This window comes from Oncorhynchus clarkii, chromosome 6 (genome assembly GCF_045791955.1).
Source record: "Oncorhynchus clarkii lewisi isolate Uvic-CL-2024 chromosome 6, UVic_Ocla_1.0, whole genome shotgun sequence".
Lineage (NCBI taxonomy): Eukaryota > Metazoa > Chordata > Actinopteri > Salmoniformes > Salmonidae > Oncorhynchus > Oncorhynchus clarkii.
In genome coordinates this window covers 49,434,483-49,453,966 of record NC_092152.1, presented here as the reverse complement: position 1 = coordinate 49,453,966, position 19,484 = coordinate 49,434,483, and the positions used below count along the sequence as shown (strand labels likewise).

Genomic DNA, 19,484 nt, shown 5'->3' with positions numbered 1-19,484 from the left:
TAGTGAGTTATTAGCTCAGTTATAGCTATTTTGTAGTCAGCAATGGGGGAGTGGTTGCTTCCTACAAGAGCACAAAAGTATACATTTCTAGCCATCTTTGAAAAGCAGTCAGGTCTTAAAGGGGCAGTGCCGAATAATATTAGAGGGAACATTGATCACGTGGCCCATTATTAGGCTATAACTATTACTGAGTTTTATCAGCCAATAGGCTAGAGGTATTTGTAGATACTTGCACTTTAGCTACTTTGTATACTTTTCAGGAATGGGGTGGTTTTAAGAAGGAAACACATATTGGTGATCAATATTTACTTCTAGGCAATGTAGTAAACTATAGCCTAATCATATTCATGAAGAAAATTTCCTTGGAAGGATAACTGCCGTGATTTTCGGCCCATGCATAAGCTATCGCCTACTCTATTCAGCTGAGACCACATGAGCACCTGATATCTCGCTTGTGGCTACTGAATATAAAGCAGCAAGAATGATGAGAGCGGACACTTGCACTTTCTCTATGTTATGTTTTGCATATAGAATAGAATATAGGCTATCTTTTAGGAGGACAATTTGCAGACAGAGACAAATTAATAGGTAATCAATATTTATTGAAAATGAAAAGGCGCTCACTCACTATGTGCGCATTGCGCCTTTTCTATTTCAATGATGATTGTAAAAAATAATTACAACTCGACTCAAGTTGGTTGGGCGCCCTCCACTTCTTTCCATTATCAATACTTATTTACAAACATTGTATTAAACTATAGTCTAATCATATTTAATGTAATTTCCTAGGCAAGATAACTGCCAAGTGAATATCCGCCCATGCATGGGCAGCCTACTCTATTTCATTAGGACCAAACATACAAGGCGCGCTTGTTCTTGCAAGCCCATCTAGGACAGAAGAGGTTAGCTACTTCACTTGAAGCAGCGAATTCTGAGAGTTTGTGAATAATAATGTGCTTTGAATACAGTAAAAGGCTAACACATGCAAATGAGAAAGATGTCAGTTTCCAAATAACAAAAATATTCAAATTCCTAAATTCGATGTCTGACCACCCGCTCCCAAACGCACATTGATAAAATGACGACCGTGCCACAATGATCTCTGTCGGTACCTGCAGGTCTCAATGCAGCTCCATGCAGCCTGAAATAAGCCAATTTGGGTGGGGAGAAGATTGCCAATGGGTGCACAGTGACTGTTCATATATGATTCAATATGTCGCCTGATGATATGGATGATTCAATATATTAATTTTACATCATAAAAAGTAGACTCATAATATCATGTATTTACTGTAAGCATTTATAGACAAAATGGACAGAATCAACCCCTCATATCAGTCCTCTGATCTAGTTATTATTATTACATAAGTGATATACAGTATAATGATTTCTCACCATCAAACAGTTGACAAATCTTACATTTACTACATTTCCCCCTATAGCCTACACTAGTCTAGTTCTAAAGAGAGACGCTTACCATATGTTCCGGTTGGCCAGAATGTAGCTCTCATCCATGTCAATTGATGCGTTTTGTTCAAAGAATATTTCTCATTCATTAAACATATTTTTCAAAGCGCCTCTGTGTGTTGGTAGGAGGAATTTGTGTGGATTTTGATGTGCAATGAAAGAAGTAGAAGCTTTATGCTGTGCGGGTGGGCCGGTGTTTTCTTATTTCTTTTGTGGTTTTGTTCTACCTTAAGTTATTTTCTAGTATTACATTTTGATTGATTATTGTATTGTAGGGTTTTGATTTGGCAAGAAAGGCATTTCACTGTACTTGTGCATGTGACATAAATCATTTACATGTGAAACTTGAAGGGTTATAAGTACCAGGATACACCTGCTCTGCTCAGAGAAAAGTGGGTTCGTCTTCTGTATTAGACATTTTGCTATTTACAACGGCTGGATATTGTGTCGTTTTGTTTGGTCTACAATGTGGACACCTACGATCGCTTTGCTTTTCATGTGTTCTCACTGTTTTGTGCACAGCCTCAAATCAAATGTAATCCAAACCTCTAAAGAAGTGATGGATCCATTGGAACAGGTGAGAGCACCTGCAGTGGATTGACCAGTGATGCTTAGGCTTCAAGTGTTTCAAGTGTCATTCAAGTGTCTCTTTTTTCAGATTGAATTAGGCCAATGCTTTTCTTCGTAATACAGGTGGACCCGCACAGTGGAACGGTGTATGTACAGAATAATGTGAACACACGTCGCAGGGCAGATACATCTCGCCATCACAGGACAGCTTTACCTGATCAAGAACGCAGTCTGTCAACGGTGAGTGCTATAGTGTGTGAGAGAGAGATAAGAAAGAAGGGATCTGAGAATGTTATCACTGGGTAGTCAAATTAATTCTTAAATAATATAATATGTTTCTAAACACTTCTACATAAATGTGGATATTAACATGATTACGGGTAGTCCTGAATAAATCGTGAGTAATGATAAGTGAACAAGTTACAGAGGCATAAATATCATACCACCCCAAAAAAGGATAACTCAAAAGCTTGATGTAATAGTTGAAAGTACAGTAAAATAGGATAACTCACAAGCTTGATGTAATAGTTGCAAGCTAGTAATATGGGACCAAATACTATCTTTTGAATACTGCAATACACAATATACTTCTGTTCCTCTAAAATGGGTGGACCATATACAAAAGGTGCTGTAATTTCTAAATGGTTCACCCGATATGGATGAAAATACCCTCAAATGAAATTCGACAGTCTGCACTGTGACCTCATAACTATTGTATCATTTCAAATCCAAAGTGCTGGAGTACAGAGCCACAAAATACATGTAATTAACCATTTTTCCATCCAACCTTTTTGTGTGAGAAAGTAGCTACATGTTCCGATACAAAATGTGATGACAGGCCTGATGGAAACAGAACATTTTTCGGTAAACTTTCCAAATGTGGACAAAACAAAATACGCTAGACAATGGGTCCTTTTAGTGTCAATAAAATGAATGATTCCAGAAATGTTGGTGGAAATGATTTTATGTGCAAATATCGATATAATAACCATCATATCGAAGTAAACTTGGACTCACGTGATGACGTGTGGTCCTCCCACTGCGTACACAGTTTATTAGGCTACAGATGAAAAGTTAAGATGAACTTCACAGGGTGGTGAAAGTGCAAGGTGATGAGCTTGATGCTCCTTTCCAAGAAATAACGAGGGTCTTATTCTGGTGACATGATCATCGATGCTTGGCTGCCATTTGACAAATACAAATAACCAGGCTCTTTTTTATATAACAATCTCATCAAGTGGGCTATAAGTGTATCTGCGTGCTGTTGGCAAGAGCACACGTGCCAATACCAGAGTTAGCACACTCGCTATGTAATGGGAAAAAATTGTGAGAAAACCAACAGTTTTCATTTGGTACATTTTTAACCGCAAATGTATTATTATGTCACCACGTCATCACTCACATACTTTTATCTGGAATAAGTCCATTTTATGGAAGTGAAGTGAAAATACGGATGTTGTTTTTCTGAGGGATTAAAGGAAAGTACATACATCTCTCATGTCCATTTTTGTATGTTCATTTTGAGATCGTTTCCTTTGAAGAGTATCACTCTTCCTCGCTCTTGTTTCCCGGTTCCATGTCGGGATCACCGTTAGCTTTGGATTCCGACCTCAAGCTCAGGTTGGTAGAACTGATAGGTGGTGTTACACTTCATTTGGTCTTCCCTAAGGGTTTTAAGGTGGTGTTTCTGTAAAGCTGCATTGTAAGCAGCCTTTTACAGTTAAGAAATGAGTGAGTATTGTTAAAATATTGATGTTAGAATATTCACATTAAAATGTGTCACCAATTGGATGGAAACCTAGCGACTGTCCCAATACTTTTGGAGCTTACTGTTTATGGTGTGACCTTATGTGCCAAATGACCTCTTAATTAAAACTGAAAGCGGCAATCTGCAGATGAAGGGATGGGGCTGGAGAAATGTAACCACTCTCAAATTCATGGACAAAGTAGTGACTTCCATGAGATCAAAATGACAGTTTTAACAATGTTGAGGCTACACAGTGTCTGTTTAGAGTTACACCGTTACAAACAATAGAGTAAATAAAACAAGCTTACATGTTGGGTTCTGGTGGGGTATGACAGTTTAACTAAATTCAGGACGCATTTATATCATATTCTTCAAGCACAGGAGGTTGGTGGCACCTTGATTAGGGAGGACAGGCTTGTGGTAATGGCTGGAGCGGATGAGTAGAATGGTATCACATGTTTCTATGTGTTTGATGCCATTCCATTAGCTCCGTTCCAGCTATTATTATGAGCTGTCCTCTCCTCAGCAGCCTCCACTGTTTCAAGAATAAATGACTATATCATGAATTCAATCCTTTAATTGTGCTGCTGAGTGGTAATGTGTAAGTGGTAATGTCGTTCCTATATCTACAGAGAAATACCTGCAATGGATCTCAGAAAAAGAACCAGAGTAAAGAAATAGTTGCTCATGATGATGACGACAACATAAGGAAAGGTAAGAAAGCTTGGAAAAGGAAAGCCTGGTCCCAAACTGTGTGTGCTGCCTCCAACTCTTGCAGCTCTGCATATCTGAGTGTGGTATTAACTGTCCTGTTCCCTCTCCAGTTGCAGAGAAGGCCACATGCGTGTACTCTGGAGACTGTGAGGCAGGACTGTGCTGCATCCGCTATTTAGCAGTGAAAAGATGTCAACCCATCCCAAAGGAGGGAGATACCTGCCTCCTGCGAGGAGGACGCTCTAAACTGCGGAGGAATATTGACCGCTGCAACTGTGCACCCGGCTAAGCTGTCGTGGCCAGGCTGAAGGCCCCAAAAACCAAGGAGTTTGTCAACCTAAACTGAGAGAACGCTAGAGACACTCAGGCAAGAGAGAAGATGTAGATGACTCAAGCCTTTCTTTTACTCAACACATTTCACTCAATAAACTACCTTTGTGCCATTCTTTGTTTAAAATGTTAAAGGCTAAATGCAAGTTAAGCTTTTGTAAATGTATATTTCATTCCATACAAGCTCCGGTGGTCTACTCTTTGTTTTTATTTGAGCCCCTCACCTAATCTTATTCATCTTTATAAGACAAATCTGCACATTTCATACCTTCCTTGAATTTAATGGCATCTGGTACCACCTCTCAAATGGTCCAGACCTCATCATCACAATGTACACTAGTGCCATCTATTGGATGAAGATTATAAGCAACAAATTGACAATATCTGAAAAGGGCCCGAGGCTAGGGTTTTGTAGCCTGGAATCCACACTGACCATCACAGCTTCAATATTGTTTAATGTTATTGATTCAGTCTGGACCTGCACCAAGAGGGATACTCTGCCCTAAATATAAAATAGCCAGTCAAGTCAGTGACCGATCAGAATCTAAAAGTGGGTTTAACACAATACCCCATGTGGCAAAATGCTGCACTTTAAAGGCCAGTGTCGTGTCTTTGGCATCATTTAAAGTGAAGACTGTTATTTTATCAAATCAATTCTCTGTAATTATTATTACATGACTAAACTAATCACGTAAATGTAATAACTAGGAAGCAGGGGCACCACATAAAATCTTCATATCACAAAATTATAATTTTCCAAATATAAGATATATTAATATCTGAAAAATTTGTCTTCTATTAATGAATTATTCTTTACCTCACGTCAGTCTCATTCCAAACAGCGTAAATTGTTGGGTACCTGCACAAACCCAGCCTTTACTATAAATCACCCATACACCAATTGGCTTAATCATTTATTTATTTACTAACTAACTAAATAATCACAGAAATGCACAAACAAACAGTAGATATGTTACTAACAAATGGTAGGGATGATTCCCTAGTGGGCTAAGCCGATATGACGGCTTGGTGGACAAAGGGAAGTGGGTGTGGACTGAGAAAGAGCAGGAAAGACAAAAAGGATCACTGCACACAGTTGACAACTATATTAATTGAAATGCTAATCCTTTGCACACGAACGCTCACTCATTCGGGAATAATTGCAATCAATAACTGTTTACGCCCATGTGTCATGTCGGTTGGAATCCGGTCCTTCTGCTGGAGAGTTCATCCAAGTCTCTCTCTCTTTCTGTTTCCCTGAATATCAGTATTTTGTGGTTAGAATGGATACTTCAGAGTACCATTCAGAAATGTTCTCATAGAATCGATGTTTCGGCGGTAGTCGGTTTTCGCATCCAAGGTTTACGTAATTTCTAGCTGCAGACTAGTAATTAGTATCTAAGATATGCTCTTACTCTGTAGGGATCGATAGTCTCAGAGTTGAACCATTTCTAGCCGTGTAGCCAATGCTCCATGTGGTATGGTTAGGAATTCAATAACCATTCGCAATCACAGCTCACGCTGTGGGTTTGCTCAGTCTTGGTACTCAAACCTGTGCCACCTCAGCTTGCCCAAAGTATGCATGGTCTGAAGAGGATTTCCTCGGGGGGGGGGGTTTATTCATAACAAAAAAAAAGGTGGTTCTATGACGCCTGATCATGTCTGCGCTGGCGGGGGCGGGCCAATGACTTAAACTTTAAACGGAATACAATTCTCTCACATTAAAGGTTTATCATCACATGATTTCACAAATAGTTTCATCTTTACTCATTCATTTTATACAATACTTAGATGCAAACCTCATAATGGAGGCACCTGTAGAAACAGAGTTATGTTAATGTGGCTGTATTGTCTTTCATGAGGTCCCAAACATGAAACAAAACAGAAGTTGGCTTCTCCACCGACCGTTTACACATTCTCCAAAACATGGATATTGTTCAGTTCTAAAATTCTGTGATGTAGTAGAAGTTCCATTGTTCTACTGTGAAACTCTCTCGCTCAATACTGCATGCCCAGGGGGAGAGTCTCCGGCAGGAATTTATGACCTGAGATAACAGAACCTAGGTGTAGGAGAGAGCAAGAGAGAGGGAGAAGCCACGATCTATACCCAGAAAGGGCCACGTCATGACAGTCCCCCCCCCTGGGGGTTTGGATCTTGTGATTATCCTGCAAGTTACAAATCAACATAAAAATAATGACCATGTGATGTCTTGTTTGTAGATCGTTGCAGTCCCCCTCTGGTGGTTGAACTTGGTAGGCTCTCTGAAAGCGGAGCAGTCCACCACAAGGATGGTCAGTGGATGTCCGGTTTGGGATCGCCGTTCTAGACCCGTCGTCTGGTTGTCCAGACTGGAAGATCTGGGCAGTAACGTAGGCAGATGTTAACAACGCACAAACACTCACAAAATATATAATTCCATGAATTCCCCAATGAGCGGCGTTGTGGCACGAAGTGATGGTTGTATGGGGACATTGTTTATGGCTCTATCACTTCCTAAGTGTCTCAGGAACTGAACTGAAAAGGAATGAAAGCATAAACAAACAAAATATATACAAAAAATTGTTCTCACACCAAAATCATCTAAATGGACTGAATTCTATCTACGTCCAATGTCCTGACAAAATGACCCTATCATGGCATTGTCTCTAATGTCATGTCTAGGGTTTTCCTACGTGGTGTGTTGCTTAGGCACTATCCTAAGTTGATAACAGTTGAAATTGGAAGTTTACATACACTTAGGTTGGAGTCATTAAAACTTGTTTTTCAACCACTCTACAAATGTCTTGTTAACAAACTATAGTTTTGGCAAGTTGGTTAGGGCATCTAATTTGTGCATGACACAAGTCATTTTTCCAACAATTGTTAACAGACAGATTATTTCACTTATAATTCACTGTATCAAAGATCCAGCGGGTCAGAAGTTCACATACACCAAGTTGACTGTGCCTTTAAACAGTTTGGAAAATTGCAGAAAATTATGTCTATGTAGACCTCCACAAGTCTGGTTCATCCTTAGGAGCAATTTCCAAACGCCTGAAGGTACCACGTTCATCTGTACAAACAATAGCACGCAGGTATAAATACCATGGGACTACGCAGCAGTCATACCGCTCAGGAAGGAGACGCGTTCTGTCCCCTAGAGATGAACATACTTTAGTGCGAAAAGCGCAAATCAATCACAGAACAACAGCAAAGGACTTTGTGAAGATGCTTGAGGAAACAGGTACAGAAGTATATATATCCACAGTAAAATGAGTTTGATATCGACATAACCTGAAAGGCCGCTCAGCAAGGAAGAAGCCACTGCTCCAAAGCAGCCATAAAAAAACAGACTATGGTTTGCAACTGCACATGGGGACAAAGATCAAACTTTTTGGAGAAATGTCCTCTTGTCTGATGAAATAAAAATAGAACTGTTTGGCCATAATGACCATTATGTTTCGAAGAAAAAGGGGAGGTTTGCAAGCCAAAGAACACCATCAAGCACAGGGGTGACAGCATCATGTTGTGGGGGTGCTTTGATGCAGGAGGGACTGGTGCACTTCACAAAATAGATGGCATCACGAGGAAAGAAAATTATGTGGATATACTGAAGCAACATCTCAAGACATCAGAAAGGAAGATAATGCTTGGTTGCAAATGGGTCTTCCAACTGAACAATGACCCCAAGCATACTTACAAAGTTGTGGCAAAATGGCTTAAGGACAACAAAGTCAAGGTACTGGAGTGGCCATCACAAAGCCCTGACCTCAATCCCATAGAAAATTTGTGGGCAGAACTGAACAAGCGTGTGCGAATAAGGAGGCCTACGAACCTGACTCAGTTACACCAGCTCTGTCAGGAGGAATGGGCCAAAATTCACCCAACTTATTGTGGGAAGCTTGTGGAAGGCTACCCAAAACGTTTGACCCAAGTTAAACAATTTAAAGGCAATGGTACCAAATTCTACTTGAGTGCATGTAAACTTCTGACCCACTGGGAATGTGATGAAAGAAATAAAAGCTAAAATATATAATTATCTCTACTATTATTCTGATGTTTCACATTCTTAAAATAAAGTGGTGATCCTAACTGACCTAAGACAGGGAATTTTTACTAGGATTACATGTCAGGAATTGTGAAAATCTGAGTTTAAATGTATTTGGCTAAGGTGTATGTAAACTTCTGACTACAACTGCACATCCACATAACCTTCCATCTGTGGTGTGACTGTTAGCTAGCAAGCTACTTACCAGCATGCCAGCAAAAGCACACTGTGTTGTTACTGGATGCCATAGTGTAAACCCCCCCACATTCTGAAATTGCATATTTGTCTCCCCCAGTTTTATTTCATTGCACTGTGATACAAAACGCGGTGCCGGTGTGCGTTAGGACCATGCGGATGTCTCAGAGCAGTTGGGTAGGCTGTTTTCCGGTTTCAGCTGGCTTGATTTAGGACTGCATGGACACCACAGAGCGTGCTGACAGGCTGTGTGAAGGCAACGTTTCTGACAAGCTGGCATATAGGACCAGCATGGGAGAGATGGACAAAAGACAGCTGCTGTCTGTGTTGCGCTTTTTCTACAAGTTGTAAAAGCAAGCATAGCAGAAACTGGCTACTCATTAGTTGACTGTTCTAACTGGCAAGGTAACTGCTGTTTGACAGAAACAATTGTGTATTCCCAGTGCTGAGCTAGTAGTAACTGACATATTACGTGAGCCAATGTTTCATCACCTCTCGACTGAAGTGAATGAACTACTAGCAGATCGTTAGCTAGCTAGTAGCTACCACAGCCAGTTCAGCTCTAGCTAGCCTCTCACTATCTCAGGTAGCAGTATCTAACAGGTGTTGTGTGTATGGAAATGTTTTGTAGCCATTGTTTTTTCCCATTTCAACAGAAGTCATTTGATAATGTATCATTAGCTAGAGCTTGCCAAAAGTTGGCTAACATTAGCTAGCTACCACAATAATAACTTTAGCTATTATTTTTGTTCAATCACACTATACCTGAATCAAACGATGAAACCAGTTACCAAACGATTGAAGACCAATCTTCTGATGTTTTTTCAGCGCAATGTTAGTTTTTATTAGTCAGTATAGCAATGTAACGTTATTGATCTGACAGTTACCATAGCTAATTTCCTACTTTTCACACTGACATGGTAGAAACAGCTCCACAGGCTTCACTGTCATGATGCACATTCAGTACGCTATGCTCATTATGTTTTAGCAGGATAAGATGGTGACAGGTGTCCATGTAGGGTCAGAGAGCCAGGGAAGACCAGTCTGCGGATGTCAGGTGAAATTTGCAGAATATAATAAAAATTAGTGAATGGATACAAAGTTCCACCTTGAGTTGATGGGTAGGCTACAGTCTGGGATCTGGAAATATTGATTAATTCCAATTATTGAACCATTGATTCTATTCATGGATAATATCATGTATAAATGTACACCAAGGTAGTTATTTGCCATACCTCATCTGATCAGGATCAGATGGTGACAGGGGTCTCATCAGAGGCAGGCAGCCAGGGAAGGCCAGTCTGTAACAGCACAGAGGTGAACTTTTGCCGATACAACACTATTCTCCCTGTGCGTCAAACATTGGACAAGCAAGAAGCTTGAAAAATTGAAACTATTTTAAGGCAGTCGATTTAATTTCCAAACTGTATCAAGGGTTGATAGAGGCGAGTCCCGATGACATAAAACATGTAAAACAAAAATGTGAGGAAGACCTGGGAGATGTTATTGATGATGATTAATGGATACAGATATGTTAGAATGCTCAGTTATGTTCATATACTCTCAGACATAAATTAATGCAGTTTAAAACTTGTTTGGGATAGGGGGCAGTATTTTGACATCCGGATTAAAGCGTTCCCAAAGTAAACTGCCTGTTACTCAGGCCCAGAAGCTAGCATAAGCATATATTGGTAGATTTGCATAGAAAACACTCTAAAGTTTCTAAAACTGTTCAAATTATGTCTGCGAGTATAACAGAGCTGATATGGCATGCAAAACCCCGAGGACAAACCACCCCCCCCCCCCAAAAGAATTCAGCCTACTACTATTTTCAATGGCTATCACGTTTATTATAAGGCAAAGTCCTCCCAGATTGCAGTTCCTAGGGCTTCCACTAGATGTCAGTCTTTAGAAAGAGTTTCAGGCTGGTTTTTGGAAAAATTAGCCAGAAATTTACGTTTTTCTAGGTGGCTCCCATTTTGGCTGTAGTGTTTCCAAGCGCGTGAATGAGAGCGCTCTTTGGTATTTTTCTCCGGTAAAGACAATAACGATTCTCAGTCTTAAATTTTATAGTTTATTTACGTATTAGGGTACCGAAGGTTTGATTATGAACGTTGTTTGACTTGTTTGGAAAAGTCTATTAGTAACGTTTGCGATTCATTTTGTATGCATTTTGATGGAGGGAAAATGGGTGGATTATTGACTGAAGCGCGCCAGCTAAACTGAGTTATGAATATAAAGAAGGACATTATCGAACAGAAGGACCATTTGTGATGTTACTGTGACCTTTTGGAGTGCCAACAGAAGAAGGTCAAAGGTAAGGTATTTATTAAATCGCTATCTGACTTTAGTGTTGCACCTGCCTGGTTGAAATATGTTTTTCATGTGTTTGTATGCGGGGCGCTGTCCTCAGATAATCGCATGGTTTGCTTTCACCTTAAAGCCTTTTTGAAATCTGACACAGCGGCTGGATTAACAAGTTAAGCTTTATTTTGATGTATTACACTTGTGATTTTATGAAAGTTAAATATTTATAATACTGTAGTTTGAATTACGCTTTCTGCAATTTCACCGGATTTTGTCGAGGTGTCCCGCTAACGGCACACCTTTCCCAAAGAGGTTCTAACTTCATACAATTCTACTCATTTTGCGATGGGGTGAAGAGAAATGTTTGCAGTTTTTAAAACGTTATCGGAGTGAGAGTGGCAAACAAAATTAATGGAGGCTCTCTGGTCTGTAATTGGACCATGATTACTACAAGTTTAGATATCTAAACATTTTTTGCTGACATGGACTTATTGAGTGACTGTCAGTGACTTACAAAACAAGAGAAAATCTGCTGATGCACAACCAAATGACGAAATTGCACCTAGTATATTCTACTATTCTAACTCTCAACGGTAATGGGACCCCAAATTAGTTATTTAATAATAAATGATCCGGGGGCCTACGAAAGGGCTGCTAGTTGCCCATACCTGTGTATTTCATTTTTCTGTCATTCTGCAAAGAGCAGGCCTTACAAAGTGTTAGTGTAGGAAGAATATAATATCTGGATATATATCTGGATCAGTAAGAACCAGACGTTTGCAAATGAATTCACATTAAAAAAAAATTTAACAGGGGACTACATCTGGTTGGTGTGGTCATCTTTGATTTAGATGGAGCCATATATTTACATGTAGCCATAAAGGTATGGCTTTGGCTCCATAGCTGCTCCAAAGAATTGAGTCTCACAAAGCCTTACAGATTGCCATTTATTCAATTTGCCTACAAGGTTGTTAACCATTGTAATGAATATAATGTCAAACATTTATGCATAAAAATCTGTTAATTTAGAATATAAAAAGACTGAGTAATTGTTTGTGTGCCGGGGTGCTAAATGATCATAGCTTGGAATGGTTATGTAAATGTGGAAATTACATTGCTGTTTTGTCACTGTTGTGCATTGATAAATCACAGTAAAAGGCAGTGAAAATACATATTCATCTTTGAAACACATAGGGCATCCCCTCAATGTATTCATCTTCCATTTATTATTGTAAATTAAAAAAGGTTATTTAATCATACTTTTATGGACATTTCAAACTCACCAAATTCAGTTGGACATAAACTTGCATCACAACTGCATTGAATAAGAAAATGTACATACATTGATAATCCCTTCTAAATGTGATTCTAGTAAGGAAGCATTTAAATACAATTGGATCCTTGGGCAAGAAAGGTAGTAACAAGGGAATGGATGCGGGAATAGTTTACAGATATAAAACAAAATATTACCATAGTTTATAGTCAGACAAGGGACATCAAAGTTTTTCCTCATATTCAAGTGTCTCCTCGACACGCCTACTACCACTGACGGCCATTTTCGGCTCAAGGGGAGCTCTTATATTACAGGAAGTATTTTTTATACCCACATTGTAGGTGGGATACTTCTTGTATGTAGTTTATGTGTTGCAGGGAACCATGGGAGACTGGAGAGGAGAACCGGGACTCAGTTGTTCTCAAAGAGGGAGAGTAGGTCATCATTGCTGTTGTTCGGTAAATCGGGGGGACCAAGGTAAGACAGTAGCTCATCTGGATTTGTCAATTCAGGAAGTAACTGTAGAGGAGAGAGAGAAATCAGAATCCCTAAAGATGTACGTACAACAACAGGTACTGCGCTCATTAACACATTGTGCCTCGCTCATCAATCAATCATTCACAGTTCAAAATAGTCATCAACATTAGCATATGAGCACTGTCTTGCACATTTTTTTTGTAGCTCAGATTTTTTTCCTTTGGCATAAATGTACATCTGTATATAAATGTATGCACTCACTACTGTAAGTCGCTCTGGATATTGTAAATGTAAAATCGGTCCGAGACCACTTGTATGCAAATTTCCTTGCAGACAGGGCTCTAAATTAACTTTTTTCATTGGTAGCACATATATTTGTTTTAATTGATTGAGATATAGCATACTGGGCGAATATGAATTCTAGCTACTTTTGAAGCATGTTGTGCACAAATAAACTAATATTTAACTCTGTAAAGACATATGTTTGTTATGAAAATTTATACAAAAACCTGTCATTGAAATTACAAAGTCATTTGTGGAATAAAAGCTCTACCTATTGAGATGCATTACATTGAAAGTATTTCAAGTTTGTGAGTGAGGACATGCAAGAGATCAGTCCTTCATTCTTTGATTTTCTAAAGACGCCATGTCTTTTCCTTTCTTTCTGTGCCCCCAGATGTTTAGAAGTACTGGTAAAGTTACCAGGTTGTTAACTAGCTGAGGTAACATGACTGATTGTTTGTCCTTTAAGAGCAAATTCTTATTTACAAGGACAGCCTACTCCTTCCTCCCCGTCTGGGAATTGAACCCCGGTCTCCCTTGTGCCCGCACGACACAGGGATTCTTTAGCTAAATAGCCCAGTACTGTGTAGCCTGCTCCAGACGGTCACGTTGTACAGCTTCATATTTTCCTTTCCATCCTAACGGAAACTGGGAGTCTCGTGAGTGAAAACATCCGAAGATCAAAGGTAAACGATTAATTTGATTGCTTTTCTGATTTTCATGACCAAGCTTCCTGCTGCTAGCTGGACATAATGCAATGCTAGGCTATCGATAAACTTACACAAACGCTTGTCTTGCTATCGCTGTAAAGCATAATTTCGAAATCTAAAAGGACAGGGTGATTAACAAAAGGCTAAGCTGAGTTTCGCTATATTTCACTTGTGATTTCATGAATATTAATATTTTCTAGTAAGATTATTTGATCGTTGCGCTATGCTAATTAGTGTAGTTGCTGACAATTCTCCTGGATCCGGGATGGGTAGTTATACGGATACTATTATCCGTCTTAAATTTGATTGTTTATTTAGATATTAGAGTAGCTGAGGATTAATTAGAAACATCGTTTGACTTGTTTGGACGAAATTTACCGGTAACTTTTTGAATTCGTTTGTATGCACGTTGAACGAGTGTGTTACTAAAATTGATGGTGCCTACTAAACAGACTTTTTGGGATATAAAGAAGGACTTTATCGAACAAAACAACCATTCACTGTGTAGCTGGGACCCTTGGGATTGCAAACAGAGGACGATCTTCAAAGGTAAGTGATTTATTTTATCGCTATTTGGGATTTTGTGTCGCCTGTGCTGGTTTGAAAAAGTATTTTGATGTGGGGCGCTGTCCTCAGATAATTGCATGGTATGCTTTCGCCGTAAAGCCGTTTAAAAATCTGATAACGCGGTTGGATTAACAAGAAGTTAAGCTTTTAAACAATGTAAGACACTTGTATTTTCATGAATGTTTAATAGTATTTTGAATTTCGCGCTCTGCAATTTCACTGGATCTCTGCAATGGATGTTGTCGTAGTGGAACGCTAGCGGGACACCGATCCCAAAGAGGTTCTGACTTGCCTAGTTTAATAAAGGTTCCACTAAGAGCATAACATTTCTACACCCTAATTGTAGTCGAACCAATACCCAAACTGAAATTCAGTGAAAATGAAAATCTCATTGACTTATCAAGACCAGTCCCCCTGCTTCTCAGAACAGCACAAAAAGGTGCTCAAATAGTCGTAGGCTATTGCTTCAAATCCTATTGCTTCTAACTTCAATATGCTCTTTAAAACAGTATAAGACACATGTTTGAGGAATTTTAAATTATCAGAATTCTGTTGTTTTGAATTTGGCGCCCTGCACTTTCACTGGCTGTTGTCATATCGGTCCCTTTAACGGGATTTAAGCCCTAAGAAGTTAAATAAATAAAAACCTACACCACTTAACAGCACACTCAACACTAGTGAGAATCATGTCGCCTACGGTTGGCCTACAGTATATAGAAAAATATGATATGACTCTCCGCCAATAATTATATATATAGAGGACTGGAGGATTCTAAATTAAAACCAAAAGCCGACTCATGGGTCTCACGGTGGCAGGCGGTACGTGTATAGAACCTGCAACTGTTTGCACTGTGGGAGGCCCCAATAACAAAGATTCAAAATACAGAGAGGTGATGGTAAAGGTATATTGTCCTGCTAATATCCCATAATGGGCTATTATAATACTGTACATGATGTCCAGGTGAGAATAACCAAAACATTTATTTATATAAGACTATCAAAAATAACCTTATTTAATTTAATCCAAAGCCATGAATGAGTGAGTCACTCAGCTTTATGTAGGTGCCGGCTATATGACTGTGCCATCAACTTGACAATACATAACGATATTTGAGGTTATTTAGTTTTTTTTTTTAAACGAAAGTGAACGATTGTAATCTGAATAAAGGCCAAAATAATATTTGTAAAGGCCAAAACATTTATTTCTGTTTTTAGAGGGAGAGAAACGCTGGGCCAATTGTGTGACGCCCTATGGGACTCCCAATTCACGGTCAGATGTGATACATAATAATACTTTTTGTGGTATTATTTGTTTTGTCTTTTCCGGTGGATTAAACTGAAATTGCAACCAATCACGGCCGGTTGAGATACAGCCACCCTAACATTGAAATACATTTAACAATAGAATTCTCCCCTTACCCTCCTAGGCAAGTCTATTGTCCAGCTACCTGCTAATAGCCATAATGGCACTGTACAACGTGACCGTGTGTGTTCGAAATATTATTTTCCAGTAAGCAACAATTTGTTAACCTTCAGTAGATAACTTTGTTCCAATATTTCTGTAATTCAGTAATATTTATTCCCATTGTAATTCATTATGGATCCATAACCAAATAAACATCATTAATTTTATTAACGAAAGCACAAAGATTCCATTATTAGTTACATTGTTTTAGTTTGAACGTGCAGACTGGCACTAAGAACAGCGGGAATGTTTCCCTAATCAGCGCCATTATTAGTGCAATGCGCTTAAAGTGTTGCTCTGTGCTACCCAGTGTGGTGGGGATCCACCTCCCTCCCCCACGCTTTCAATGATTTTACAGAGTGATTTGTTATTCGTCCTTATCTCTGGGACACTAAAAGCCATCCAGGCTGCTCATGTCTGTTGAGGCTCTAAAGATCTTATCACTCTCCTATCTTAGACACATAGGCTGTGAGAACTGGTTAGAACCTGCTTTTGTTTGTTTTAATGCTTTATGAAAGCCAAGTACCCCTTATCTCTCATGTAAGATTGCCTCCCCCTAGCTTGGTTAAGCAGCTTTTTGTGTAGATTAAGTATTTAAAGACTGTAATTGTAAAATCTTTGAGATCCTTTCCGGTATATCCTGAGAATTCCTTTCCGGTATATCCTGGAGGTTACTTTCTGGGTTCATCCTGAAAGTGATCTTCCTTCCAATTGCTTGAATAAACCTCTTATTGCTGATAAATGAGTTCTGCCTGATACCTCTGAGTTTTCCTCAACAACATAATACAATATAATGTGTATTACACATTACGCAGTGCAAAAGTATTATGAATAGTGCAAAACTTAACATACTACGAAATTGTTGCCCTATTTATGAACAAGTTGATGAATGAGGGCCATTGTGTAGCAGCTTTGCATAAGTTGGAACCAAGACTGTTCTCAGGGCAGGACTAGTTGATATGTTCGAGTCGCCTCCCGAGTGGCGCAGCAGTCTAAAACAATGCAAAATACCCCCTTTTCTCCCCAATTTCGTGACATTTAATTGGTAGTTACAGTCTTGTTCCATCGCTGCAACTCCCGTACGGACTCGGGAGAGGCAAAGGTCGAGAGCCATGCATCCTGCCAAGACACACTGTTTCTTGACACACTGTTCGCTTAACCTGGAAGCCAGCCACCAATGTGTCAGAGGAAACAATGTACAACTGGCGACCGTGTCAGCATGCATGCGCCCGGCCTGCCATAGGAGTCGCTAGAGCGCATTGGGACAAGGACATCCTGGCCGGCCAAACCCTCCCCTAATCCAGGTGACGCTGGGCCAATTGTGCATCGCCTTATGGGTCTCCTGGTCTCGGCCAGCTGAGACACAGCCTGGCATCGAACCCGGATCTGTAGTGATGACTCAAGCACTGCAGTGCCTTAGACTGCTGCGCCACTCGGAAGGCTCCACATCTGGAACAATATTTGCATTTTACCTAGCCCGTTTCCTAACCTTAACCTAATACCGAAAAGTCACTTTTGCTAGTCCAAACCGGCAGACCTGCCCTGAAAACAGTCTTGGTTTCCACTGATGCGATACACAAATTGTGTACAGTGTGAATGTAAATGTAGTGTAGCAATGCACTGCGTAGCTAGGTCATGAAGTCAGCGAATTAAAATGTTGCTACTCACATCCAAGGAAGGCTCTGGCACCTCTGAGCAAGCGGGGCCCCCTAACCCAAAGGAGCTTTCTGTGTGTAGTCTGGTGTTTTGGGAGGGATTGCGAGGCTGCATCATGGGTGCCCCTGGTCCCCCGAGGTGTGAGATGCTATGGAGGCCTTGATGCTGCTGATGCTGGAGAGAACTGTGGGAGGAGTCCATACGGCCAGAATGGGGAATCTGAGGTGAAAAGAATTATAAGTATTATAAGCTCCTGCATAACACGTCTGTGCCACATCAACGTATAATATGCTTTGGTGTGTTAGAAGTAAAATAAAGTTTTATAACAAGCCAATTCAACTCAAATCCAACTACCCTTCCAAAGTGTCATGCTCTTTTCAATTAGAACTCATCATCAATTCTTTGATGGCACCTTTGATTTGTAGAGGGGCCAAGACAACAAAGCAATATATGAAACCATCTTAACCCACACTTAACCTATTCTTTATAGTTCTTCTAATTCTTTCAGATTAGAGGTCGACCGATTACGATTTCTCAACGCCGATACCGATTATTGGAGGACCAAAAAAAGCCGATACCGATTAAATCTGCCAATTTTTATATATATATATATTTGTAATAATGACAATTACAACAATACTGAATGAACACTTATTTTAACTTAATATAATACAGAAATAAAATCTATTTAGTCTCAAGTAAATAATGAAACATGTTAAATTTGGTTTTAATAATGCAAAAACAGTGTTGGAGAAGTAAAATTGCAATATGTGCCATGTAAAAAAAGCTAACGTTTAAGTTCCTTGCTCAGAACATGAGAACATATGAAAGCTGGTGGTTCCTTTTAACACGAGCCTTGAATATTCCCAGTTAAGAAGTTTTAGGTTGTAGTTATTATAGGACTATTTCTCTCTATACCATTTCTATTTCACATACCTTTGACTATTGGATGTTCTTATAGGCACTATAGTATTGCCAGCCTAATCTTGGGAGTTGATAGGCTTGAAGTCATAAACAGCGCTGCGCTTCAAGCATTGCGAAGAGCTGCTGGCAAATGCAGGAAAGTGCTGTTTGAATGAATACTTACGAGCCTGCTGCTGTCTACCATCGCGAGCCTGCTGCTGTCTACCCAAACTGCTGCACATACCCTGACTCTGCTTGCACTGAACGCAAGATAAGTCACACAATTTCCCTAGTTAAAATTGCCTGCTAAGATGAAATTATTTTAATTAAATATGCAGGTTTAAAAAAAAGATACTTGTGTATTGATTTTAAGAAAGGCATTGATGTTTCTGGTTAGGTACATTGGTGCAACGATGGTGCTTTTTTCACGAATGCGCTTTTGTTAAATCATCACCCGTTTGGCGAAGTAGGCTGTGATTCGATGATAAATTAACAGGCACCGCATTGATTATATGTAATACAGGACAAGCTAGTTAAACTAGTAATATCATCAACCATGTGTAGTTAACTAGTGATTATGTTAAGATGTATTGTTTTTTTATAAGATAAGTTTAAATGCTAGCTAGCAACTTACCATGGCTCCTTGCTGCACTCGTGTAACCGGTGGTCAAGCCTGCACGCAATGTAATCGGCCATAATCGGCGTCCAAAAATGCTGATTATCGACTGTTATGAAAACTTGAAATCGGCCATGCCGATTAAATCGGTCGACCTCTAATTTAGAATACATTATG

At 39.6% G+C, this 19,484-nt stretch overlaps 2 protein-coding genes across 2 annotated transcripts in view; one reads left to right on the top strand and one right to left on the bottom strand.

The window, feature by feature from the left end:
• The first annotated feature begins 1,857 nt into the window (after nt 1-1,857).
• On the top strand, nt 1,858-5,025 carry LOC139412116 (dickkopf-related protein 4-like). Its single transcript, XM_071158921.1, has 4 exons — nt 1,858-2,044; nt 2,161-2,277; nt 4,417-4,498; nt 4,609-5,025. The coding sequence occupies exons 1-4, from the start codon at nt 1,934-1,936 to the stop codon at nt 4,785-4,787; spliced, it is 489 nt and encodes a 162-aa protein (XP_071015022.1). The 5' UTR covers nt 1,858-1,933; the 3' UTR covers nt 4,788-5,025.
• Nucleotides 5,026-12,291: 7,266 nt separating this feature from the next.
• LOC139411258 (zinc finger MIZ domain-containing protein 2-like) overlaps nt 12,292-19,484 on the bottom strand; it is an 89,128-nt gene continuing 81,935 nt past the window's right edge. Inside the window, exons 18-19 of the mRNA XM_071157313.1 lie at nt 17,801-18,007; nt 12,292-13,150 (exon numbers count right to left, since the gene is read on the bottom strand). Of these exons, the coding sequence (XP_071013414.1) occupies nt 13,043-13,150; nt 17,801-18,007 (315 nt within the window). The 3' untranslated portion in view covers nt 12,292-13,042. The remainder of the gene's footprint in view (nt 13,151-17,800; nt 18,008-19,484) is intronic.

Coding starts and splice junctions, on each gene's coding strand:
- LOC139412116 (XM_071158921.1), top strand. CDS start 1,934: ATGTGGACACCTACGATCGCTTTGCTTTTCATGTGTTCTCACTGTTTT. Junction 2,045..2,160: donor TGATGGATCCATTGGAACAG/GTGAGAGCACCT, acceptor TTCGTAATACAG/GTGGACCCGCACAGTGGAAC. Junction 2,278..4,416: donor AAGAACGCAGTCTGTCAACG/GTGAGTGCTATA, acceptor CTATATCTACAG/AGAAATACCTGCAATGGATC.